This window comes from Gadus macrocephalus, chromosome 8, assembly GCF_031168955.1.
Source record: "Gadus macrocephalus chromosome 8, ASM3116895v1".
NCBI lineage: Eukaryota > Metazoa > Chordata > Actinopteri > Gadiformes > Gadidae > Gadus > Gadus macrocephalus.
In genome coordinates this window covers 10,576,024-10,602,139 of record NC_082389.1, presented here as the reverse complement: position 1 = coordinate 10,602,139, position 26,116 = coordinate 10,576,024, and the positions used below count along the sequence as shown (strand labels likewise).

Genomic DNA, 26,116 nt, shown 5'->3' with positions numbered 1-26,116 from the left:
ATTACGTTTTATCTATTCAAGTTAGTACTCGAAATATCTGTAGAAAATGGCTGCCAAGAAAAAAGCAAAAGCTACTGGTGTAAATTATTTTAGTCTATTCTATTTCTGATAACATGTTAGCTAACCACAGTTATGAATGGTTTCTTCACCACATAATGGATAACACCATATACGTTTTTTTATGATTTTATAGATAAGTTAAAGACTACAAACATGGCCACTTTGCCATTTCCGTTTAAGCCAAGACATACCAAAGGTTTACCTGGGTCAATTAGAACATGTAGGCGTAGCCTATGTACCGTTCCGCCCACTCCCACCTGTGTTCGCGAGATGCTTCATGAACCACCTCCAGAACGCAAGCCCGTTTACCTTGTGTCTCTCTTAGAATAAACCACGTTGTTGAACATTTACCACTCTCCGAGTCATACCTAGCACGAGACCACCATACCACAAAGGATCGAATTAGTTTAATCCACATCACTACGTCCCGAAAGACCATGACCATGCACGTTTAATAAACAAAGTACTGAGTAAGACTCCGGCCTAGCTACAGTAGCTAGCTACCTCATGAGCGCAATTTAACGACTCAAAAGTACTCCTACAACACAACCGAACACATGTAGGCCTACAGGTGAATCACATATAAAATAAGACAAAATAAAAATATTCAAGGTATTAAATCAAACTTGGCAAAAAGGAAACAACACAGAGCATGAAATCGAAATAAGGGTAAAAAACCTGTTGCTCCGTAGGCTTCTTTCGGTTTTTCCATGCAAAATGTCACTACTTTTGACGTCATGACTACGGAATCTCCTTATGGGTCCATGCTAATATGCAATCTCAATAATCATATTTAACACACAAAAATAACTCAAATAGGGCAAATTAGACATTTAATAAATATGGCTCTTATAGTAGGTCTGTAATCCCGGCTTGGCCACCCTCTTTGGGTCACTAAGACCCTGTTCGACCTCACTCAGCCTCATGAATGTCTGCGAAGATGGTGAATAATTTGGTTTCCGTTGAGCAAGATTAAATGAAGAAATTTACTTTTTGGAGGGAAACATTATTCTCTATGAAGCAGGATTAAAGCCTTTTAGCGATGGAGTCTAGAAAGAGAGACAGGGGAGAAGACAGAGCAGGGGTCGTTTATTGAAGAGCAGATCACACACTCGGACTGGTTGATAAAAAAAGACATTTTTAATCTGAAAGTTGTGGTGCTGAGGCAGGAGTAACAAAACAAAGAGAAAGAGGAGGACAAATATACAGCAACATACAATTCTAATCTAACTTTATTTAAATAAAGGTCAGTAACAGTCTCCTTCCAGAGGGACAAAGATCCAACAAAAGGTCAAACTCAAAAGGCACATGTACTTTGGGGCACACAGCTCCCAGCCAATCACACGACCAGACCAGGACAACATGTTACCATTCAACCAATAGCGTCCCAGCTGGGAGCCTGTAGGCTTGTTTCTAGTTACAACTAATAAGAATGTTTTAAACTAGTAGTAGTTGTAAGAGGAGAAGTGTTTTTAAGTGTTTTACTCAGTGATGTCGGTACAATAGAAACAACAGGACATGAGACAGGTACAAGGACATGAGACAGGTTGAAGGACATGAGACAGAATGAAAGACCAGAGTCTGCTCTGGGGTCTGCTCTGGGGTCTAGGCTCTGCTCTGGGGTCCAGGGTCTGGTCTAGGCTCTGCTCTGGGGTCTGTTCTGGGGTCTGCTCTGGGGTCTGCTCTGGGGTCTGCTCTGGGGTCTGCTCTGGGGTCTAGGGTCTGTTCTGGGGGTCTGCTCTGGGGTCTGCTCTAGGGTCTGTTCTGGGGGTCTACTCTGGGGTCTGCTCTGGGGTCTGCTCTGGGGTCTAGGGTCTGCTCTAGGGTCTGCTCTGGGGATTAGGGTCTGCTCTGGGGTCTGCTCTAGGGTCTGCTCTGGGGTCTGCTCTGGGGTCTAGGGTCTGCTCTGGGGTCTGCTCTAGGGTCTGCTCTGGGGTCTGCTCTGGGGTCTAGGGTCTGCTCTGGGGTCTGCTCTAGGGTCTGCTCTGGGGTCTGCTCTGGGGTCTGCTCTGGGGTCTAGGGTCTGCTCTGGGGTCTTCTCTGGTGGTTCAGGGTCTTCTCTGGTGGTCTAGGGTCCAGGTCAGATGGTGGACTTGGAGAAGGACACCTTGAGGTGGTGGTTGGCCCCCATGTCGTAGTTGTGGAGGTCCATGAGCCCCTGGATGGCCTCTTCCACCGCAGACATCTGGAGCAGCGCCATCTTGTGGTCCCTGGGGAGAGAGGAGGGGTGGAGGGTTGAGGCCTCCTAGAGCTACAGGACAAACGTCTGACAAATGGTTCAAGAGTCAAGTAGGAAATATTATGGGATGAATCCCAGAAGAACAATTCTGCTGGGATCCAGCGGACATATAAACAGTCGTCTGATAGAGAAAGTGGATCTTACTGGAAGAACTTGAAGGCCTTTACAGTTCCTCCAGCATTGGAGAACAGGAGACGGAGATCCTCCTCGGACACGCCCTCCCTGGGGTGAGAGACATTGAGATATATACATATATATATTGGGCAACAATAGTCGAATAGTCGGAGTCACATAGAAAATCGAATAATGGATGTGACTATCGTTATTTATTACACGGCTCTTCTCAATTGTGTTTAACGCTCCGTTCACTTGCATGGGCCTTCACAACTTCCGCTGGTGAATAATTTTTTTTTTTTTGCTAAGCATATAATATCCGCTGTCAAGGAAAGTGGATTTTCCTTTTCTTTCGTACCACTCCGCAAGTAGTCTGGTAACTTATCAACCCCAGCGTCCGCGGTTGCCATGTGACGTCAACGTCTTTGGCAGACAATTTCTCTTCTGATCAACATTACGAATGCTGGTAACAAATAAATTGTAAAAAGACACACAGTGTAGGGCTGTGCAATTAATCGAATTTCGATCGCGATATCAATTTTGGGGTCAAACGATCTCCAAACTCGTATAATCGAGTTGAAACGATTAATTTGACATTTTCCATTTTAAAGTAGGCCTAGAGAGTTTATGAAAGTTTATGAAAGAGACGCGCATGCGAAAGCATTCAACGCGGCGAGAGGGAGTACAATCTAACAGGCGTGCTGCATCAGGAAGTATGCCGTTGGCAGGAGGCGGGACATGCCAGTGAACCGCCAATCAGCAGCATCGACTGTTGACAGACATGTTGGAGTAGACCTACCGCGTGGAATCTAAAGTTTCAGTAACGTTACAGTTTGATGAACGATAACAAGCTCCTATAGCAGACTTTAACTAAGAGTTCTTTAAGGCAGAACTGCCAAGTACATCTTGTATATGTATTTCTGTTTAACAACAATATGATTTTTATTAGCCATGTGTTTGTTATGGCTTTGTGACTTTTAACTTTGCTATGGAGAAATGCTGGGACCGTTGTTCTCTAGACATTAAATAGGTTAAGTTAATTTTGGATACTTATACGTGTTTCTGTGATATTTGATTGTCTTAATATATTGTATTCATGAAATGTTTTATAAAAATCAAATGTTAGATTCAGAATGTTGTGGCAGACAGTACACTTACACACGAAAAAGGTTTTATTTTGGATACTTATAATATACGTGTTTCTATGTCATAATTGATTGTATCAATAAATGCATGTTTTCAAACTCAAAAATAATCGTTTGAATAATCGTGATATCAATATTGACCAAAATAATCGTGATTATGATTTTTCCCATAATCGAGCAGCCCTAACACAGTGTGAGGTTATTTTTTTGGCCATAGTTTCCATATGCTAAAGACGTGTCTAGTTCACCGTCATGCAGGCTGTGTTCAGTAAAATAAATAGCGATCCGTTTTCGGCGCATGTAGGTCTATCTGCCTAAGCCCACGTTGAAATAATTTTTATGTTGAATGTTGATGGCGCAGTTGTTGAAATAAACAGATTGATTTCATACAAATCATAAAAGCCTCTTCCTTTGTCATTGTGTGTGCATGTATACGAGGTGCGTGCAGGGTTCTTGATTGATCGATTTTCTAATATTAATCGAATACTTCTCAGCGAATATTGAATAGTATTTTTGCTAGAAATTCACATCCCTAAGACAGACAGACAGACAGACAGACAGCCAGACAGCCAGACAGATGAGGAGCTTTACGGTATGTTGGAGAGGTGCAGGGTGGAGGAGGGAGGGAAGATGTTCTGGAAGTTCTTGGATCCTGGCTTCTTGAAGCGGTGGAGAGGAGATCCGGAGAAATCTGGAGGAACAACCAATCACATGTTGAGGATCCACTCCTTCTGTACAGCCTTCAACACGACCGTCTCAAAAGGGATCCATACGTAGTTCTGACTGTTCATCATGGAACAATATAAACAGGTCCCCCTTCTGGCCCCTGTAGAGGCTGTAGAACAGGGCCTCTTGTGGCCTCTGTAGAGGCTGTGAAACAGGGCCCTCTAGTGGCCCCTGTAGAGGCTGAAACATAGCCTTTAGGTGTTCCTGTATAGGCTGTGAAACAGGGCCCTCCAGTGGCCCCTTTAGAGGCTGTGAAACAGGGCCCTCTAGTGGCCCCTGTAGAGGCTGAAACATGGCCTTTAGTGGCTCCTGTATAGGCAGTGAAACAGGGCCCTGTAGTGGCCCCTTTAGAGGCTCCAGTGGCCCCTGTGGAGGCGGAACAGGGGCCTCTAGTGGCCCCTGTAGAGGCTGAAACAGGGCCCTCTAGTGGCCCCTGTAGAGGCTGAAACAGGGCCCTGTAGTGGCCCCTTTAGCGGCTCCAGTGGCCCCTGTGGAGGCGGAACAGGGCCCTCTAGTGGCGACCCAGGCAGCAGACCTTTGGTGAGCAGCTGGTCGTCCAGGCCCTCCCGCGGCAGCGCCACCGTCTGGTGCTTGGACAGCGTGACGCGCATCACCTTGGAGAACACCTTCTGACCATTCAGGTGGCTCATAGCTGGAGGAGGAGGGGAGAGAGAGGAGGGAGGGGGGTGAGGGGAGAAGGAGAAGAGAGAAAGATGAACAGGATCCAAAAGACACATTAAGGTCCAGACTGTGGAATGAGAACAATACCAGCTTTACATCAATGGATGCTAACTAAATCAACAAATTCATAACCAGTGTTGGCATGGCTATTAGGCTGGGCGGCCGGCACTCACCCAGCTGGGCCTGGTTCCCGTCGGACAGCTGGATCAGAGCGCTGTCCTTCTTGTTGAACAGGATCTTCACGCGCTGCACGTCACCATAGACACCTGCATCCGGACAGACAGACAGGCAGAGAGACAGACAGGCAGAGCAGGAGAGGAGGAGAGGAGGAGCAGGAGAGATGGAGTCAACGTAGAAAGAGTGTGAAGGATGGAGGGATTGAGACAAAGTTAGTGTTGGAGAGACGGAGAGAGAGATGGAGAGAGAGTTCCCATGTCACTCGCCCTCACGCCTACCTGCACTCTGTTCACCTGCGAGCTCTATCAGTGCTGCCTGCTTCATTCTTACTGCCTGCTCCATTAGTACTGCCTGCTCCGTTAGTACTGCCTGCTCCATTCTTACTGCCTGCTCCATTAGTACTGCCTGCTCCGTTAGTACTGCCTGCTCAGTTAGTACTGCCTGCTCAGTTAGTACTGCCTGCCCCGTTAGTACTGCCTGCTCCTTTAGTACTGCCTGCTCCGTTAGTACTGCCTGCTCCATTAGTGCTATCTGTTCTATCAGTGCTTCCTGCTCTATCAATACTGCCTGATCTATCAATACTGCCTGATCTATCAATATTGCCTGATCTATCAATACTGCCTGATCTATCAATATTGCCTGATCTATCAGTGCTGCCTGATCTATCAATACTGCCTGATCTATCAGTGCTGCCTGATCTATTAGTCCTGCCTGCTCTATGAGTACTGTCTGATCTATGAGTACTGTCTGATCTATGAGTACTGTCTGATCTATGAGTACTGTCTGATCTATGAGTACTGTCTGATCTATGAGTACTGCCTGCTCTATGAGTACTGCCTGCTCTATGAGTACTGCCTGCTCTATTAGCAGGCCCCTACCTGAACCGCTATCTCCCAGTATATGTTGAGCTAGCTACTCTATGTGTTACACGTACATTGAGCTAACTGCCGCTCTACATCTCACAGCCTCAAACTATCCAGGGTGAGTAACAAGGGAAACACTAGAGAGAGAGACGTTGTATAAAACAGAATTACAGATAAGAGTAATAATATGTATTCATATCTAAACAGAGAGGGGGAGAGACCTTGACAGAGGAAGGTAGAGATGTACAGAGAGACAGTTAGAGAGAGAGATTGAGCTAGAGACACAGCAAGAGAGATAGAGTGAGAGACACACAGATACAGAGAGACAGAGGGTGAGAGCGAGAGGTAGAGGCACATTGAACGATAGAGAGACACACAGCTAGAGAGAGAGAACGAGAGGTAGAGGCACAGCGAGAGAGAGACACACAGATACAGAGAGAGAGAGAGAGAGAGAGAGAGAGAGAGAGAGAGAGAGAGAGAGAGAGAGAGAGAGAGAGAGAGAGAGAGAGAGAGAGAGAGAGGCACAGCGAGAGAGACGGTAATAGAGTAGGAGTGCAGCAACATACCGAAGAGGGTAAAGAGACTTTGGGGCGTGACCATCTTTAGAGAGAGACCGCAGAGCGGAGGAGGAGGACAGAAGAGGAGGAGAGAGAGGACAGACCCAGACACCACCAGCAACCACGCAGGTAGAGGAGGAGAAGAGGAGGAGAGGTGGTTTCCATGACGATGGATGCAGCAGAGAGGGAATGCATGGTGCGAAGCAGTCAAGGTAGACCGACAAGATTACAGAGTGGGAGGAAGGGAAGGAGGGATGGGGAGAAAGAGCGAGAGCGACAGAGAGAGAGACAGAGAGACACAGACAGAGAGAGGTGGTTAGAGGAGGAGGAGTATGTGGGGGTGATGGAGGTTATTGAGGATGGAGATGAGGAGGAGAGGACAAAACCAAAGCAGAGGTCAGTAAACATAATCAGTGGACACACACACACACACACACACACACACACACACACACACACACACACACACACACACACACACACACACACACACACACACACACACACACACACACACACACACACACACACACACACACACACACACACACCAGCACTAGGGATGGGAATGGCGGAGCGGTTCCTGCTGGTCTGATCCAGAGCCGTGACGGCTCCCAGCCGTCAGGGCCCCTATCAGATGTTCCCGCCCTGAATCCGCATAGTGACACGGGGAACTGAAGACCCCGGTACCAGTCTGTGTGTTGCCGTGGTGATGACCGGTCAGCGGTACGAGTCTGTGTGTTGCCGTGGTGATAACCAGTCACCAGTATGAGTCTGTGTATGTTGCCGTGGGGATGACCGGTGAGCGGTATGAGTTTGTCTGTGTTACCGTGGTGATGACCAGTCAGCAGGATGAGTCTGTGTGTGTTGCCTTGGTGATGACCGGTCAGCAGTATGAGTGTGTGTGTTGCCATGGGGATGTCCGGTCAGCGGTACGAGTATGTATGTGTTGCCATGGTGATGAATGGTCAGCAGTGTTAGTCTGTCTGCGTTGCCGTGGTGATGACTGGTCGGCAGTATGAGTCCGTCTGTGCTGCCGTGGTGATGACCCAGCCCTTCTCTCTACAGAGCCAGCGATTGGTCAATACATCTGCACAAGTGGCCATGGCCAATCACAAAGCACCCTGCCCTAAACAACAGGTCATGTTTCTCCAGCGGATATCAATTTAAAATCTGAACAAATTCTAATTAAAACAGACTTTCAGTTTGTGTATACAAGAGGAACTATCACATTTCAAAAATGGCCACAAAATGAGTCCTCAGGAAGACTGCTGACATGACATCCAGGGACTTACTCATCTGCTAGAATTTATTGAATCCCTCTTGTCCACCAGGAAAACCTCAAGTGAAACCAATAGAAACTCTAATTTCCTCAATTTAAGGCGAGCTAACCCTCACTCTAACCTGCTTCCTGCAGCAGGCTCAGAGAACAGAAACAACAGAACGGCTCAGGGGAGGAGGACCGCAGCGAGGAACAGAACTCATAAAGGCATCAAGAACATCTCATCAGTTCCCATCCCTAGTCAGGACACGCCCACACTGCAGAGTCACACCCACATCCCAGAGCCACGCCCACATCACACAACACGCAACACACACTTCTGGATGAGGGGAAGCATAGACAAAAGGTCAACAGCATAGAATATATAGTACAGTAGAATGCAGAGTAGAATATAGACATAGTACAGTAGAATGCAGAGTAGAATATAGTCATAGTACAGACGTATAGCATACAGTAAGAGTAGACTAGAGTAGCAGAGCAGAATACAGGAGCAGTAGAGTAGAGTATAGTATCAGTACAGTAGGCTAGAGTACCATTACAGTAGTGAAGAGTATAGTACAGTAGGGTAGAGAATAGTACCAGTACAGTAGATTATAGTACCAGTACAGTAGGGTAGAGCACCAGTACAGTAGAGTATAGTACCAGTACAGTAGAGTAGAGTATAGTACAAGTAGAGTATATTACCAGTACAGTAGGGTAGAGTACCAGTAGAGTACCAGTACAGTATAGTACCAGTACAGTAGGGTAGAGTATAGTACCAGTAGAGTAGAGTATAGTACCGGTACAGAAGAGTATAGTACCAGTACAGTAGGGTAGACTACCAGTACAGTAGAGAATAGTACCAGTACAGTAGGGTAGAGTATAGTACCAGTACAGTAGAGTATAGTACCAGTACAGTAGGGTATAGTACAAGTAAAGTAGGGTAGAGTAACAGCAGGGTAGAGTAGAGTACCACTACAGTAAGAGTACTACAAGACAGTATAGGGAGAGAAGCTGGTTGGGAGGGGGGTTGCAGCAAAGAGCGGAGCGTCAGCCTCCAAGCCAATGGGATTGTTAGGGATGTCAGGAAAGGGAGCTGATCAATCAGATCGTTGGAAGATCCCTTCGAGCACCAATAGGGTTGAGGTACTGGATGAACAGATACGTTTCTCTTATTCTGACTAACTGGTAGCTAGCCGGCCCAAACACATCATTTGAAACTTTAATACTCCTTAGTAACAAATTAAATATTGGAGTGCGACCAAATGTACTAGAAGGTCAGTTAAGTGAACCTCTCCCCGAGACCAATGCTGCAGTGTCCCCTTTAACCCCTTCACTCCAATGTTCCATTCATATATATACGCTCATTATATTATAAAACCTCCCCCTGAGGACCTAGTCAGCCTGGGCCAGGACCCCAGGGGTCCAGTCAGCCTGGGTCAGGACCCCTGAGGACCTAGACAGCCTGGGCCAGGACCCCAGGGGTCCAGTCAGCCTGGGTCAGGACCCCTGAGGACCTAGTCAGCCTGGGCCAGGACCCCAGGGGGTGCGGCTAGCAAGGCAGATAATGTTCTCATCACTCTGAACAAAGAAAACAAAGGCAGATCTACATCACATATTTAGGCTGAGTATCAGAGGGAGGCCAGTCTCTAGCTAGTCTATGTAGTTCACAGCCCCACCACCGGGGGCAGAGGGGCAGCTGTAGGTGACAGCACCACCACCAGGGGCAGAGAGGCCATCACACACACACACACACACACACACACACACACACACACACACACACACACACACACACACACACACACACACACACACACACACACACACACACACACACACACACACACACACACACACACACACACACACACACACAGGGCGTGGTGTACCTCGTCGTTGAGGTTGGAAGCCAGCAGGACTCCGGACACCCCTGACCCGGACAGGGCAACACGCCCAGCTGCTGCGGCGGCGGCGGCGGCGGCGCTGAGGGGGCTAATGGCTCCTGAAACAACAACACAACATGAGGCCAGGGGAGGGGGCTACACACACACATACACACAAACACACACATGCTTACTGCGTTAGCCAGCATAGCTGCCAACACAGACAGGGCTAGCTGCTAACACAGACAGGGCTAGTGATTGGCTCGATTTACCAAGGATGTTGTTAAGATACCAACTATATCAAAATCTAGACTGACCCCGGCTAAGATGGCAGTGAATGGAAGAGGGAGCAAGTAGCTGGAAGCATGCAGCTAACAGCATTAGCAGCTAACAGTGTTTGGAGCAAGCAGGATGGGCAGGATGAGGTTAAGAAACAGAAGAAGGGATGGATACCTCCGCCCTGCGACATGGAGAGAGAAGACGAGTAGCCTCCTCCACTGGAGTAGGACGCGAGCGCTCCGGACGGCGTCCCTGAGAAACAACAGCTCAAAGCTCAGCTGGCAACTAGGCTAGCTTCCACACGCACATACAGTAGCAATGCTAACGGTAGCCAAACTGTTATTTCAATCTAAAGGGAAGTAAGCGGTCCGGATGAATGGGATACCTTAGAAACACACTGAAACCCCTCATGAAGCTAAGCTAAAGGCTAATCCAGACTCCATGCAAACCAGCATGAGACCCACTCTGTTTTTTTTTCTTTTGGGTGTACTCACCCAGTAGGGAGGAGGCTAGCAGAGGGTTGTGGTTGGGTGTACTCACCCAGGAGGGAGGAGTGGTCCTTGTGGCCGCCGTCCCCGTCCCCAGAGGGCAGGTCAGGCCGGGTGTAGTCACGGCTCTTGTCGTTGTTGTACTTGACGTTGAGGCTGACCAGCTTGCTGAAGTCGATCCTCAGGGTGCAGCAGGAGTTGTAGATGTTCTGACCGTCCAGAGACTGGGAGGAGAAGGCACGTTAACGTCTGGACTACACAACTCGCTAATGATAAGGATGATGCTAATGGTAACCTACTAGCGTGGTGCTAATGGTAACCTACTAGCTTGGCCTGCTGGGCGTTGACGGGGTCGCTGAACTGCAGCAGAGCTTGGAACTGGTTGTTCTTGGTGAAGGTGATGATCTTCATCACCGTCCCAAACTTACTGAAGATCTGAAACGGTAAAACCACAGAATTTGAAGATTCTCAAACCCCGGACAACTTGGAGACACTTGACAAAGATCTAGAACTAATGGCGCATTTCCCCCGGATTGCTCAGTATGCAAAGGTGCGGCACGGGTCTAGTTTCCACCGCCAAAAGTGGGCGTGATCCGGACTGAGCCGTATTGAGCCGTACTCGTCACGCAGTACTCTTTGTTGAGGTACTGAGACAGGGTGAAAGTTTGAGCCGACAAGTTTGAGCTACACACGCCGTCCGTTGATTGGTCGACAGATTCCTCACTTCCGAGCTACAGGGGGATAATAACAAACTAACACATTACCCGCCGTTGTCCAGCTATTTCTAGACAACGGCGGAAGCTTTGTTTATTGGGGAAAATGTCACGCAAAAGTTTGCCGCCCTACATTGTTGCTCTTTGTCCATTTTGAGCGTCATTCTTTTTCCATGGATTTATTAGCGGGCTACACTGTGTCGGGCTGCTATGAGATCACGATGCTTACGTACGTAACTGCCGCGGCTATCGCTATACGGCTTAAACCCCCCCCTACCATAAGGGTACTGTCGGCGTTGGAAATACGAGCCGTAACTGAGCTGGGCTAAACCGCACCCTCACTACTGGGCTGAGGTGTGCTGGCTCCGAAGCTAACCCCCGGTGGAAAAGGGGCATAACTAATGCTACTTATATTAGAATCTCTATTTGACAAAATGGTATCATCACCAGGTTTCCTGGTTACCATGACAACATGTTATCTTCAGCAGGTTCACTGGTCGCCATGACAGCATGTTTTCATCACACTAGGTTCCCTGGTCACCATAACAAAATGTTGTCCTCCCAAGGTCCCTACCTGCTGCAGCACGTCCAGGGTGACGGGGTAGAACATGTTGTCGATGATGATGCGCAGCACGGGACTGGGGGGCGGGGCCAGGTCCAGCACCCCGGGGTCAGAGGAGGGGGAGCTGCCGTCCTGCACCGCCGACACCGCCTGCAGCACCGCCTGGGCCCGCTGCACAAACCAGAGTCACACCGCTTAGAAACAAACTAGTCACACCGCTTAGACAAAAACCAGAGTCACACCGCTTAGACACAGGCCAGAGTCACACTGCTTAGACACAATCCAGAGTCACTTCTAAGGGGGGTACCTGGTTCAGCGCAGAGTCCGTCTTCAGTTCCTTGTGGTTCGAGTACTGGATGAAGACCGGGGTGTTTCTGACCTGAGGAACACAGAGAACACTTAGTCTAGTATGAAGCAGGTGAGGTGGGCTGTGTCTTAGGTATCCATGGCAACAGGGGTGTGGCCAACCTGGGGCGTGACGGCGGCGTAGTAGTTGACCATGGTGATGGCCGCCTCCTCCGTGCCCAGCTCCAGGAAGGCCTGAAACACACATCACCACGTTAATACAGAACCGCTCACATCACTACAGTATCACATTAGAACCTTAGAATATGTAGAGGCGTGTACCAGGTGGGGGTGTACCAGGTGTGTACCATGTGGGGGTGTGCCACGTGTACAAGGTGGGAGTGTACCAGGTGGGGGTGTACCAGGTGGGGGTGTACCAGGTGGGGGTGTACTAGGTGGGAGTGTACCAGATGGGGGTGTACCAGGTGGGAGCGTGCCAGGTGTACCAGGTGGGAGTGTACCAGGTAGGAGTGTACCAGGTAGGAGTGTTCCAGGTGGGGGTGTACCAGGTGTGTACTATGTTTGGGGTGTGCCAGGTGGGAGTGTGCCAGGTGTACAAGGTGGGGGTGTACCAGGTGGGGGTGTACCAGGTGGGGATGTAGAGGTGTACCAGGTAGGTGTGTACAAGGTGGGGTTGTACAGGTGTACAAGGTGGGAGTGTACCAGTTTGGGGTGTACCACTGTTCCATGTGGGGGTGTACCAGGTGGGGGTGTACCAGGTGTGGGGGTGTACCAGGTGTGGGGGTGCCGGTGTACCTGGTTCTTCCCCTTGAGCATGAGGATGTTGGTGACCTTGCCGAAGGGCAGGCCCAGCGCGATGACCTCGGTCTCCGACACCTCGCTGGGCAGCTTCCTGATGTGGAGCACGCGGGAGGGCGGCGACTCCTCCAGACGTTGCTTCTTACTGTCGCTGCCGTTGGCTGCACAAACAAACACACACGGACCATAATAAGAGTATATACACAAACACAGTGTGTGTGTGTGTGTGTGTGTGTGTGTGTGTGTGTGTGTGCGTGTGGTTGTGTGGTTACCTGTCATCGAGGTGGGGCTGCTGCTGCTGCTGTACATGTTGAGCTCATCTGAGCCTCTCTGGAAATACAAGAGATTATTATTATACTGGTGCTAACTACTACAGATGGTGCCGAGTACTAATGCTGCTGCTGCTAACTACTGCTAACTACTACTGCTGCCTACTACTGCTGCTGCTGCTGCTAACTACTGCTGCTGCTCTTAACTGCTTCTGATGCTAACTACTGGTGCTAACTACTGCTGCTGCTGCTAACTACTACTGCTGCTCTTAACTGCTGCTGCTAACTACTGCTGCCGCTGCTAACTAGAGCTGCTTCTAACTAGTGCTGCTGCTAACTACTACTGCTGCTTCTAACTAGTGCTGCTGCTAACTACTGAGTTATTGCTGCTACCACACTATTACTACTACATCACCATGACAACCTCTCTGTGTCCACCCAGCACATCCTCCCATCAGACCATGAGCCACACAGCTCATCAATAACTTTATATAATAATATTATTATGATTCATGTTAAAAAGTCTGATAAGTTACTAGTTATCTCACCTTCACGCCGACTGCAACATCTCTGTCCAGGGAGAGAGGAACATGGTCAGAAACTCGACTATATTTACAACGCAGGACTTTAGAGTCTGAAACACGTTTCATCTGAAGGATATCATACGTGTAGTGCCAACCCAGAGGTCCAACGTACCGCAAATCAGTTATACATCAAAACATTATGTGTACTCAATCTATTGTTGGAGTACACATAATAACACAAAATAATTGAAAAAAATTCTAGCATTAGTTACTCCTGGTTCCGTTTTATTCAATAATAATAAACTAACTGCATTTATTTAGTTGTTCCAGTCCAGACTACATGTCGGTCTGGAGGACTACAGACCGGTCAAGAGGACAACAGACCGGTCTAGCGGACTACAGACCGGTCTGGACTACCCCGGTACGCCACAACAGCTCATCTCCATGGAGACAAAGGAGCAGCGGACTGCGGCCCTCAGCCCCCTGCTGTGGCCGTCACTCCCCCGTTCCGCCGGCCCAGCCTCTCCTCCAGCAACCCATCACTAACGCTTACCTCCTGTTCGAGACAGAGCTGCTTAATTATCTTTAGACAAAGCCAGATAGGTTGAAATATGTTCAGATATGTTCCGATAAGGAACTGCGCTAGCGTTAATATGTGCTAGCAGATAGCATCAATAAAACCCGCTGATATCAACTAAACCAGTCCGATGCACAGTAACCCGTTTTACTCTTACTACAGTAATCTCTAATATCCTATTCGATTTGTTATTATTTACCCGTCCATTGCAAGGATTATGTATTTTAGATCACGAAACGGCCGACCACTGCAAGATGGGGGACTTCTTCTCTGGACCAGGACGAGGTCTGGTCTATAGGATCACTATCGCCCCCTAGGGTTGAGGTCCGGGACAGTTGTCTACAATCGCCCCTAGGGGTGAGCCCAGTATAGTGGTCTTCTAGTCTAGATTACTAAGGGTGTTTTTATTTTATTGCACCTGACTGTCGACCAGCAGAATGCCCATTTCTCTATTAGAATCAAGAGATCAACGTGCCTGTGATCAGCCTTCTGTCAACAGTCCTCACAATAATCCTTCGCTCAGTTCTGTGTTAATGCTTCCAAAGCCTACTTCTCCCAGTACTGAGAGCAGTACTGAGATCAGTACTGGTAGCAGAACTGGTAGCAGAACTGGTAATCCTGAGGCTCTGGGGTGGGGGGTCTCTAGCTTGGTCTTCGGTCCAGGTGGGCTCCAGCAGGCCCTCCTCTCTGTGTGTGATGTTTGACAGGAGATCACGTGAGGAGGGATGATCTTGGGCATCTAGGACACATGAGAGAGTCTGAATCTAATCGAGGTGAATGTAATCCATTTTATGACAGAATAGATGATGATATTTATGGGTAATACGTGATGTGTGCACAAGCAAACGTTCTCTCTCGGAGGTTTAGTTTACAGATGGAGTGGTTCTATTCAGAGCATCTTGTACAACACTCGATTCAGCACACTTGTGTTCAAACCTCAAAAAGGCAACGTGAAGTAGTTACAAGGCTGCAAGACCATGACTTAACAGACCTAAATGGTTCAGTGAATTGAGACCGTGAGTCTGTAATGAAAGTGTGAATTAAATAAAAAAATTTTTTTAGATTATTTAGAGAGAGACTTTCAGGTTCAGCTTTACAGGTTCATTGACAACGGAGTTAATTAAAAACAGGTTAATAAACAACTTCTAAAAAACATGAAGATGTCCTCCTCACTGTAAATTATTTCTAAATCAATTATGCAATTGAAAATATATATTTTATAGAAGCCTAGCCTACTTCTGAAGTAAGTAAGCATAGTGATGGCCTAAAAGGGATTAGTTACTCTACTATGAAGGCTGTCAATCACAGCAGATCGTCATGAGTCAGGGGGCGGGGCCTCAGGAGTCAGGGGGCGAGGCTTGAGTCCGTGACGCGCGGGCCTATCTGTGGTTGCCAGGGAGACCAGGTTTATCACAGCTGCTCCTCAAGACAACACTTCTCCTCCTGAAGGCCCGCGGACCTCATCCTCCTCCACCCGGTGAGTCTTCCCTTAGAGGGCTGTTTCTGTGTCTGATTTTGCACTCTGATTAAGACGTACACTCACTCGCTGTACATGTGCAACCAGTGTCGGAATAGACTCTGTTCTCTGCTTATGGAATCATTAATGTTTGAATCAGCGTGAGATGTTGGTCTCGTCTGCAGCGCTGTGCTGATTGGAGAGTGCGGTGTTGACGCCCTGTGGAGACAGACAAGTGAATAACGATCGCGACGCTGGTGTCTCCTCTCTCAAGGTACTGATGCTCAACGCGATGGGCTTTCCTCCGCCGGTCAGTAAAGACAGAGTTATCACCAAATACCCCAAGGTACTCCCCAAATATACCCCGATATACACGATGCACAACAATCACGTACCAGCCTTTAAAATACCTTAACATCATAAACAATGTAAAGGTTTATTGTGAAGGGCCTGATGAAGGGTTTATTGGTTTGTAGCGACTGATGTAGAGAGATAGGGGTGTTTGTGTGTGTGACTGTAGAGACAGGTGTGTGTGTATGTGTGTGTGTGTGTGTGTGTGTGTGTGTGTGTGTGTGTGTGTGTGTGTGTGTGTGTGTGTGTGTGTGTGTGTGTGTGTGTGTGTGTGTGTGTGTGTGTGTGTGTGTGACTGTGATGTAGTCTTGTTGTGGGTCCAGTGTGAGGTCTTGTGGTTCTGGGTCCGGTGTGATTTGGTTTTGTTCCGGGTCCGGTGTGATGTGCTCTTGTTGTGGGTCCAGTGTGAGGTCTTGTGGTTCTGGGTCCGGTGCGATGTGTTCTTGTTGTGGGTCCAGGCCTACACCCCCCAGGCCAGCTTGCAGGTGAAGGAGGACTGGAACCTCAGGACCAAAGCCTCCTGCCAGGACCGGGCGGCCAGGAACCAGCCGTGAGTGCTCTGGGGACACACCCAAACTGTTTCTGATTCGATGCCATTATGCTTAACGAGACCCTGATTGGACACCTGTGGCTCTGGCCCCTGGGTGTAGTTTTGGGTTGCTGCCCTCCCATAGAAAATACTTAATCTCCCATCCCTCTGCTGTGTAAATCATTAATTTGAAGCCCTTTGTAGTTGATATTTTAGTAGCCTAGGTACGAGCCTTTATATTAGCTATATTAGCTATTTCTATTAAAGAAAATCTTTTGCATTATAAAGAGCCAGCATGATGGTTACCTATCTGATTGCTACAGATTGAATTTGATTCCAGATAACAAAAAATAGAAAAGGTCCCACAGGTCCTTAACGATTGGTCCAATGTAGACATGGAATCATGACTAAGACCTGTTGTTTTGGTAGGTGGGACCGACAGAAAATGTCGAAAGCAGTAGTGGTTGGAGATGTTAACGTGGGAAAAACATGTCTTATTAACAGGTAGGTGTTCAGTATGTACAGTTCTATATATGATACTAGGCATGTCTTATTTACAGGTGTTCAGTACTAGTTAGATGATATATGATGAAGAATGTGATTCCCCCAGGTTCTAGTTCTATAATATATGGTGATGGCTATGGTTCCTCCAGATTCTAGGTCTATATATGGTGATGGCTGTGGTTCCTCCAGGTTCTAGTTCTATATAGGATATATGATGAAGACTGTGGTTCCCCCAGGTTCTAGTTCTATATGATGTATGATGAAGACTGTGGTACCTCCAGGTTCTAGTTCTATATATGATGTATGATGAAGACTATGGTTCCTCCAGGTTCTAGTTCTATATATAATGTATGATGAAGACTATGGTTCCTCCAGGTTCTGTAAGGATGTGTTCCATCGGGACTACAAGGCCACCATCGGCGTGGACTTTGAGATTGAGCGTTTCGAGGTGGCCGGGACGCCGTTCTCCCTCCAGATGTAAGCAGGAACCAGGGGGAGGAACAGGTCCATGTTACACTCAAACTTGTTACACTCCACCTAGCCTGAGTGTCACAGGTCAATGTTACACTTCACCTTGTTACACTCCACCTAGCTGGAGGAACAGGTCCATGTTACACTCATCCTAGGAGGCCTTTCTGGGCTCCTTCAAACACAGCACGCAGGTTGTAGGATGAGGAGCTGGGTGGTGTAGCTGGTCTGGGTGGTGTAAGATGAGGAGCTGCTCTGGGTGGTGTAAGATGTGGACCTGTTCTGGGTGGTGTAAGATGAGGAGCTGCCCTGGGTGGTGTAAGATGAGGAGCTGCCCTGGGTGGTGTAAGATGTGGACCTGTTCTGGGTGGTGTGAGATGAGGAACTGCTCTGGGTGGTGTAAGATGTGGACCTGTTCTGGGTGGTGTAAGATGAGGAACTGCTCTGGGTGATGTAGATGAGAAGCTGGTCTGGGCGCTGCTGACGTGGTCCTCCACCCACAGATGGGACACGGCCGGGCAGGAGAAGTTCAAGTGCATCGCCTCAGCGTACTACAGAGGAGCCCAAGGTAGGACATCCCATAATACTGTGTTTCTACCTGAAGCCCTGACCCCTGAAGCCCTGACCCCTAAAGGCCTGACCCTGACCTAGTCTGTGTTGTTCTGACTGAAGCCCTGACCCCTGACCCCTAAAAGCCTGACCATGACCTAGTCTTTGTTGTTCTGACTGAAGCCCTGACCCCTGACCCTGACCATGTCTGTCCTCCAGTGATCATCACGGTGTTCGACATGACGGACATCAGGAGCCTGGAGAACACTCGGTAGGTCGCAGTACTGCAGTACTGAAGGTCCTATAGGGTAGCACTACCTGATGTGTAGTACTGCAGTATTGTGTAGTACTGTGTGCTGTGTAGTACTGCAGTACTATGTATTACAACAGTACTACACAGTACTGTAGTACTCAGTAGTACTACAGTACTGTGTAGTACTACAGCCCTGTGATCCCCAGCCAGTGGCTGAGTGAGGCGATGACGGAGAACGAGTCCGGGGGAAACCTGGTCTTCCTGGTCGGCACCAAGAGCGACCTGCTGGTCAGTACACACACCTGCACCCCAGCCCCACCTCCACCTGCACCCCCCACCACCCCACCTGCACCACCACCACCCCCAACTGCACCCTCCCCACCCCAACCTGCACCACCCCCCACCTCCACCTGCAACACCCACCCACCCCCACCTGCACCCCCCACCCATCCCCACCTGAACCACCTCCCACCTCCACTTGAACCTGGTGGGTGCGTTGTTGAGGTTCCTCTGTTTTACGCGGCAGTCTGTGGAGGAGAGGCAGAGGACGGAGCAAGACGCCACCAAGATGGCCGCCGAGATGCAAGGAGAGTTCTGGGCTGTTTCTGCCAAATCAGGTACCTGCTCTACACTAGGAAACAGGGCTTTATTCTGAAGTGTTTCATAACCTTTCATTTTGTAATGCGTCAGGGGAGAATGTTCCAGAGTTCTTCTTCAGAGTGGCGGCGGTGGCCTTGGAAGACATCGTCCTGAGAGACACAGAAAGCGGCGCGGCCACTAGCATCGCTCTAGCTAACAGCATCCGTAAGTTGGCCTCGCTCTAGCTAACAGCATCAGTAGGTTAGCCTCGCTCTAGCTAACAGCATCAGTAGGTTAGCCTCGCTCTAGCTAACAGCATCAGTAGGTTAGCCTCGCTCTGGCTAACAGCATCAGTAGGTTAGCCTCGCTCTAGCTAACAGCATCCGTAAGTTAGCCTTGCTCTAGCTAACAGCATCAGTTGGTTAGCCTTGCTCTGGCTAACAGGGTCAGTAGGTTAGCATCCCTCTGGCTAACAGCATCAGTAAGTTAGTCTCGCTCTGGCTAACAGCATCAGTAGGTTAGCCTCGCTCTGGCTAACAGCATCAGTAGGTTAGCATTGCTCTGGCTAACAGCATCAGTTGGTTAGCCTCTCTCTGGCCAACATCATCAGTAGGTTAGCCTGGCTCTGGCTAACAGCATCAGTAGGTTAGCCTCGCTCTGGCTAACAGGGTCAGTAGGTTAGCCTCCCTCTGGCTAACAGGGTCAGTAGGTTAGCCTCACTCTGGCTAACAGGGTCAGTAGGTTAGCCTCCCTCTGGCTAACAGCATCAGTAGGTTAGCCTCGCTCTGGCTAACAGGGTCAGTAGGTTAGCCTCCCTCTGGCTAACAGCATCAGTAGGTTAGCCTCGCTCTGGCTAACAGGGTCAGTAGGTTAGCCTCCCTCTGGCTAACAGCATCAGTAGGTTAGCCTCCCTCTATCTAACAGTATCAGTAGGTTAGCCTCGCTCTGGCTAACAGGGTCAGTAGGTTAGCCTCGCTCTGGCTAACAGGGTCAGTAGGTTAGCCTCCCTCTGGCTAACAGCATCAGTAGGTTAGCCTCGCTCTGGCTAACAGCATCAGTAGGTTAGCCTCGCTCTGGCTAACAGGGTCAGTAGGTTAGCCTCGCTCTGGCTAACAGTGTAAGTTTGACCATCTGGTTCCAGGATCGGATCGAGCAGAGAGACCCAAAGAGACGAAGTCAACCTGCTGCTGACAGCCAGACGGACGGAGAGACAGCTGGAATTCTGTCCAGGAGATCACCGCCTCCTCCTCCTCCTCCTGTAGTGCCTTAATACCTCCTCCCAGCTGCCTTCTCCTCCGGGTGCTGCTGGCTCCCTTACGCTAACCCTCATCACCATCTTCATGGTGTTCAGTATTGTGTCTCATTCTGAAATCCCCCTGGAGTCGTCCAGAACTAAAGACTCAAAACATCCTCCACAACCTAGTGTTTATCCAACTGTCCTTACCTCGTATTGAGTACTATCAGTACGAGGTCATTTTAAGTCATTTTTTTTAACAATGAAATATATTCTAGTGCATTAAAGGCACCCAGTGCAACTTTATGTAAACATTCAATGAAAAATAAACATTCAATTTCTAGTCTTTTTTACACGTAGTAAGTTTCAATAACTCCATACCATTACATATCGACATTCAAGGAGCAAAGATGAGACGTCGTTGTGTGGTGAGAACTGATAGAAAATCGTAAACAACAACAATCGCCGGTGGGGAGAAGCCATTTTTCCATTGACTGGAAGCCTGCTTTATTTATTGTAGGTTACAAAAAATAAAGAAAATGGTGGCATTGTTGTTGTTATCGATTTTGTATCAGTTCTCACCACACAACGACGTCTCATCTTTGCTGCTTAAATGTCGGTATGTAATGGTATGGAGTTATTGAAACTTACTACGTGTAAAAAAGACTAGAAATTGAATGCTTATTTTTAAGCCTCGAAAGTTGCACTGGGTGCCTTTAACGTGTATGTTTGGTTATAATAAATGTGTATTGTGGGTAATAAAATATACATTGTAAATTATTCAAGTCATCTAACCTTTTCAACATCGTGTATTCTCTTTATTAAACGTAATAATATAAAGAATACTTTCGGAAATGACTAACGTTTAGCTAACGGGTCTATGTGCAGGCTGGCTGCGATTGGTTTAAGTGGCCTCAGTCGACCAATCAAATCGCTTTACTGAATCCTTGGGATCCAATCAAAGTGCTCGAGAGGTCAGTACTTCCGTGTTTTGGTGGAGGGGTGAAGTCTCACGAGCGTCTTCTGACGTTAGTAGATGCAAACCGTAACGAACCGTTTCTCTAGTATTAACCAGACAGGGACTGGTTAACAGAAAGACAAACTGGTTTCACATAAAGAACCGCTATATCCCTGGTAGGCCCATGCTAGGCTAACATGAAGGTAACTCGTTGAGTTAGAATAAAGTCCATGTTGATATCAAGAGATTCTGTTAAACCTCATTCTTACACCATGAAGACCAACTGATCCAGATACTAGTACAGATACTAGTACAGATACTAGTACTGATACTAGTAGAACAACATGAAGACCAACAGATCCTACAAACTGGTGGTCCACAAGAAGGGCTTCGGCGGCAGCGGTGAGAGGACTAGTTATACTAGTACTGATACCAGTAGTAGAAGTAGTGATGCTACTAGTAACAATGCTAGTAGTGTTACTACTAGTAGTAATACTAGTTATAATAATGATAGTTTTGATACTACTAGTAGTGATACTACTTGTAGTGGTACTAGTATTAGTTATTAGTACTAGTACTTATGTTGGGATCCATTTGTATGGTACGCCCACCCGTACGACGTGCCTCTATGAAATGCCGCAAGACAGCTGGGAGATTTTCACCTTACGACTCTTACGGGTGGGCGTACCATACAAATGGATCGCACCATGACACTAGTAGTAGTGATACTAGTAGTGTTATTGCTAGTAGTGACACTAATAGTATTAGTCATACTAGTTACTATTAGTAGTACAGTAATACTATACTAATAGTACTATACTAGTATTAATACCACTAGAAGCAATGCTGTAGTAAACGGACACCTCTACAGTCAACAGCTGCATTTACTGGTGCTATCCGTTTGTATGCTCTAGCTGCTAGCAGGGGTGTCAAACGTACGGCCCGCGGGCCGGATCAGGCCCGCGAACGGGTTTAATCCGGCCCGCAAGATGATTTTGTGAAGTACAGTATTGTAAAAAAAAAAAGAAAATTATAATTTTTTTTATAAAAATCCTTCCTAGCATTACATGAATTGCATTGACTGGCACTGATTAATTTGTTGTACATTGAACTACTGGACAATTGTGTGTAACTGGAAGTCGCTTTGGAATGTAACGTAAAATAATCTGCCATTTTTTCAATGAAAGAAACTGCTGTTCTTAATGTGTCCACTAGAAGTCGCAATAGCAATTATGTTAAGCAAGCAAACTTTATACCGGGGCTGAGCAGGGAGCAAGTATAAACAGGTAGTGCAGCTAGCCCGGAGCTACCTTGTCGTTCTGCCTTATACTTCCAACATTATGCGCTTTGGCACTCTCATTGCCCCAAAATGTCTCTGTCAAAAAGACGAAAAAGTGGACACAGTGCAGAGTTTTACAAGAAAAATGGTCATCGTCCTTTTTATTCACGGAAGTAAATGGGAAACCTGTGTTTGGTGTGCTCACAGCATGTTTAATTTTACATAATTATGCCATATTTTTACCGGTCCGGCCCACTTGGGAATAGATTTTCCTCCATGTGGCCCCTGAGCTAAAATGAGTTTGACACCCCTGCAAGAACGTGACGTAATTTCCTGTATTGCAGCACTTATAGCGTTCCCGTTTTTTCATTGTCTAATCATTGATATTGTTAGTTACATTAGCCTCTTTAGCAAACCAGCTCGAAAACAAACAGCACAACTTTACATTGTATTGCATGCATAGCAAGGCCGTGCAATGCATAAATTGGTGACCGGAATAAAGTAGCAATGTAATCAAGTGTGTAAGAGCATTTCAAATCTACATCAAAATGACCAATGTGGTACAAATACAAAGAAAATAATTCTCTTTACGCGCCATTTTTGTTATCGAGTTGTAGGGTAAGCTTCACTGAACTTGGTCTACTCTCAGAACTAGGTGTGGGAAGGTACTACGACCAACAGGGGGCGTGCCTCCATGAAAATGCTGCAAGAAAGCTGGGATATTTTGCACATTACGTCTCGTATGGGTGGGCGTACCATACAAATGGATGGCACCGTCACTAGTTGCGTTATGTTCATTGCTGTTTAACAGATGATGAGTTGGTGGTCAACCCAAAGGTTTTCCCTCAAGTCAGTCTGGGGGACATCATTGAGATCGCCCATCCCACCGATGAATACAGGTACATACCTTACACTTAACAAGATACTGGTTCCTTACGCATAACAAGATGACAGGTTAATAACTTACACTTAACAAGATACTGGTACCTTACACTTAACAAGATACTAGTAGCTTACACTTAACAAGATGACAGGTTAATACCTTACACTTAACAAGATGACAGGTACATATCTTACACTTAACAAGATACTGGTACCTTACACTTAACAAGATACTGGTACCTTACAGTTAACAATATAACAATATACTGGTACATATTTTACACAACAATATACTTCTACCTCACAATTAACAAGATTAATGGTAACACCTTACACTTAACAACATTACTGGCAAATACCTTACACTTAACAAGAATACAGGTTAGTACCTTATACTAAAGAGGATTACTGGACACTATCTTAAACCTTGGGACTAACGTGTGTGTGTGGGTACGTGTGTTGGTGCGTGCGTGCGTGGCTACGTGGTGGTGTGTGTGTCGTTGTATGGATGTTTGTTTCGGTGCGTGGGTGTGTGTGTGCATGTATTTGTGCGTGGGTGTGTGTGTTGGTGTGTGCGTGCATGGCTACGTGGGTGTGTGTGATGGTGTGTGTGTCGTTGCATGGATGTTTGTTTCGGTGCGTGGGTGTGTGTGTCTGTGCGTGCGTGCGTGGGTGTGTTGGTGTGTGCGTGCGTGCGTGGGTGTGTTGGTGTGTGCGTGCGTGGCTGCGTGTGTGTGATCTGGTGTTCCAGTCCTCTCCTGCTGCAGGTGAAGAGCCTGAAAGAAGACCTTCAGAAAGGTGAGGCGTTCATCCAGACACTGATGATGGATCAGCCCTACACTGCCATCCAACGCATGGATTAGTTGGATCTATTCAAATTTGTTAGGATTTTTGCATTCTTTATTAATACATTTTTTACTGATGGATGTATTTTTTCGTGTGTGTAGTTGCTGCTAAAGGGATTTATTTATCCATGAAGGTGTTTATGTATGAGTATATATCTTTATGTATTCTTACGTGTTTGGTTCTATGTGCAGAGACCATCAGTGTAGACCAGACAGTGGCCCAGGCCTTCAAACTACGGGCGTACCAGGATGTGATCGTCAACATCGTGGACCCCAAGGTAAGAGCTGGGGGACAGCCTAAAGGGGGGGTTCTGAGGGGAGCAGTCTGAAGGGTGGGGGGGGGGGATTCTGAGGGGAGCAGCCTGAAGAGGCGGTTCTGAGGGGAGCAGTCTGAAGGGGGTGGTTCTGAGGTTGTGGATGTGTTCTGCAGGAGGCCACTCTGGACCTGGTGGAGCTCACCTTCAAAGACCAGTACATCGGCCGAGGAGACATGTGGAGGCTGAAGAAGAGTCTGGTCAGTCTGCTCCTCCTCCTCCTGCTCCTCCTCCATCTTTATACTCCTCATTCTCCTCCTCCTCCGTCTTTATACCCACCACCACGTCCTCCTCCTCCTTGATACTCACCGCCTCCTGCTCCTCAACCATGCTGGCCTCCTAATGACGGAACTCCTCCACCCCTGGTTCTGCAGGTCAGCACCTGTGCCTACGTCACCCAGAAGGTGGAGTTTGCAGGAATCAGGTAAAGGTTCTACTCCTGGGTCTTCTACATGAATCAGGTAAAGGTGTCTTAGCTCTTCTACATGAATCGGGTAAAGGTGTCTTAGCTCTTCTACATGAATCAGGTAAAGGTTCTAGTCTTAGCTCTTCTACATGAATCAGGTAAAGGTTCTAGTCTTAGCTCTTCTACATGAATCAGGTAAAGGTGTCTTAGCTCTTCTACATGAATCAGGTAAAGGTTCTAGTCTTAGCTCTTCTACATGAATCAGGTAAAGGTTCTAGTCTTAGCTCTTCTACATGAATCAGGTAAAGGTTCTAGTCTTAGCTCTTCTACATGAATCGGGTAAAGGTTCTTGTCTCAAGGTCTTCTACATGAAGCTTAATTTAATATATGTTTACCATATTATTTATCCATAATGTATATGAACTGCAATATCCTGTTCATATAACAGATATATAGAACATAGTACTTTGTGTATATTACATACTACAGTGTATAGTATGTGATATATATAGTACTTTATTACATACTACATTGTATATTAATGAATTATGACGTACTTCTGTGTATAGTATGCAATCTACAATGTATAGTATTTGATGTATACCATATAACTGTATGACATACTACTGTGTACAGTATGTGATGAACACTATATAGTATGTGATTTATGCTGTATAGTATGTGATGAACACTGTATAGTATGTGATGTACACTGTATAGTATGTGATTTATGCTGTACAGTATGTGATGTACACTATAGTATGTTGTACTCCTGTGTATGCCTCCTGTGTGCTTCCAGGGCCCAAGCCAGTGAGCTGTGGGTGCGAGGAGAGAAGGTGTCCTGTGGCTACATCAGTGAAAACACCAGGGTGAGGACAGGACAGCAGGACGCTCTGTCCTCAGTACAGCAAGACACTGTCCTCAGGACACAGTGTCCTCAGGACAGCAGGACGCTCTGTCCTCAGGACAGCAAGACACTGTCCTCAGGACACAGTGTCCTCAGGACAGCAGGACGCTCTGTCCTCAGGACAGCAAGACACTGTCCTCAGGACACAGTGTCCTCAGGACAGCAGGACACAGTGTCCCCAGGACAGCAGGACACAGTGTCCCCAGGACAGCAGGACACTGTGTCCTCAGGACAGCAAGACACAGTGTCCTCAGGACAGCAGAAGCGGTGTCCTCAGGACAGCAGGATACCCTGTCCTGAAGACACAGCGTCCTGCTGTCCTGAGGACACAGTGTCCTCAGGACAGCAGGACGCTGTGTCTTCAGGTCAGCAAGACA

The 26,116-nt window shown here is 47.5% G+C and overlaps 3 protein-coding genes and 1 long non-coding RNA gene across 11 annotated transcripts in view; 2 read left to right on the top strand and 2 right to left on the bottom strand.

The window, feature by feature from the left end:
- Positions 1–1,132: 1,132 nt before the first annotated feature.
- Positions 1,133–14,546, bottom strand: LOC132462971 (polypyrimidine tract-binding protein 2-like). Of its 2 annotated transcripts, XM_060058785.1 has the most exons (18): positions 14,425–14,546; positions 13,673–13,694; positions 13,128–13,185; positions 12,853–13,016; positions 12,220–12,291; positions 12,059–12,130; positions 11,764–11,922; positions 10,801–10,911; positions 10,529–10,700; positions 10,163–10,240; positions 9,716–9,828; positions 6,572–6,605; positions 5,139–5,231; positions 4,820–4,936; positions 4,150–4,249; positions 2,444–2,521; positions 2,113–2,270; positions 2,004–2,081 (listed from the first exon to the last, which is right to left on the bottom strand). In XM_060058785.1, the coding sequence occupies exons 1-17, from the start codon at positions 14,430–14,432 to the stop codon at positions 2,141–2,143; spliced, it is 1,581 nt and encodes a 526-aa protein (XP_059914768.1). In that variant the 5' UTR covers positions 14,433–14,546; the 3' UTR covers positions 2,004–2,081; positions 2,113–2,140. The 2 variants fall into 2 exon arrangements, with proteins under 2 accessions (XP_059914767.1, XP_059914768.1); XM_060058784.1 differs by having other exon boundaries at positions 1,133–2,270.
- LOC132462978 (uncharacterized) lies at positions 7,759–9,709 on the bottom strand. The gene is made up of 3 exons (XR_009526948.1): positions 9,434–9,709; positions 9,341–9,395; positions 7,759–9,279 (listed from the first exon to the last, which is right to left on the bottom strand). It is a non-coding gene; the product is annotated as an uncharacterized LOC132462978 (long non-coding RNA).
- A 1,036-nt stretch (positions 14,547–15,582) lies between the features above and the next one.
- Positions 15,583–20,452, top strand: rab36 (RAB36, member RAS oncogene family). Of its 4 annotated transcripts, none has more exons than XM_060058795.1 (11): positions 15,583–15,702; positions 15,956–15,991; positions 16,491–16,582; positions 16,991–17,065; positions 17,441–17,542; positions 18,037–18,101; positions 18,302–18,353; positions 18,542–18,623; positions 18,862–18,952; positions 19,026–19,139; positions 20,056–20,452. In XM_060058795.1, exons 2-11 carry the CDS (start codon positions 15,962–15,964, stop codon positions 20,103–20,105), a joined length of 753 nt encoding a protein of 250 aa, XP_059914778.1. In that variant the 5' UTR covers positions 15,583–15,702; positions 15,956–15,961; the 3' UTR covers positions 20,106–20,452. The 4 variants fall into 4 exon arrangements, with proteins under 4 accessions (XP_059914778.1, XP_059914776.1, XP_059914779.1 ...); XM_060058793.1 differs by having other exon boundaries at positions 15,956–16,027; XM_060058796.1 differs by having other exon boundaries at positions 15,604–15,702; positions 15,867–15,991.
- Positions 20,453–21,126: 674 nt separating this feature from the next.
- The window catches only part of depdc5 (DEP domain containing 5, GATOR1 subcomplex subunit), a 26,438-nt gene continuing 21,448 nt past the window's right edge, over positions 21,127–26,116 (top strand). For all 4 annotated transcript variants that reach the window (XM_060058781.1, XM_060058783.1, XM_060058782.1 and 1 more), the window contains exons 1-7: positions 21,127–21,508; positions 23,197–23,284; positions 24,019–24,065; positions 24,305–24,390; positions 24,543–24,626; positions 24,801–24,850; positions 25,632–25,701. In XM_060058781.1, coding sequence (XP_059914764.1) covers positions 21,451–21,508; positions 23,197–23,284; positions 24,019–24,065; positions 24,305–24,390; positions 24,543–24,626; positions 24,801–24,850; positions 25,632–25,701 — 483 coding nt within the window. In that variant the 5' untranslated portion in view covers positions 21,127–21,450. The remainder of the gene's footprint in view (positions 21,509–23,196; positions 23,285–24,018; positions 24,066–24,304; positions 24,391–24,542; positions 24,627–24,800; positions 24,851–25,631; positions 25,702–26,116) is intronic.

Bases quoted from the DNA above. Each gene is read 5' to 3' on its own strand.
- LOC132462971 (XM_060058784.1), bottom strand. The intron at 6,606-9,715 runs GTACACCACGCC...CTCTCTCTAAAG, and splicing joins CTTCCAACCTCAACGACGAG to ATGGTCACGCCCCAAAGTCT. The intron at 4,250-4,819 runs GTCTGCTGCCTG...TTGTTCCTCCAG, and splicing joins CGACCAGCTGCTCACCAAAG to ATTTCTCCGGATCTCCTCTC.
- rab36 (XM_060058793.1), top strand. From the start codon at position 15,962: ATGCTCAACGCGATGGGCTTTCCTCCGCCGGTCAGTAAAGACAGAGTT. The intron at 16,583-16,990 runs GTGAGTGCTCTG...TTGTTTTGGTAG, and splicing joins CGGGCGGCCAGGAACCAGCC to GTGGGACCGACAGAAAATGT. The intron at 18,624-18,861 runs GTCAGTACACAC...TTTACGCGGCAG, and splicing joins GCACCAAGAGCGACCTGCTG to TCTGTGGAGGAGAGGCAGAG.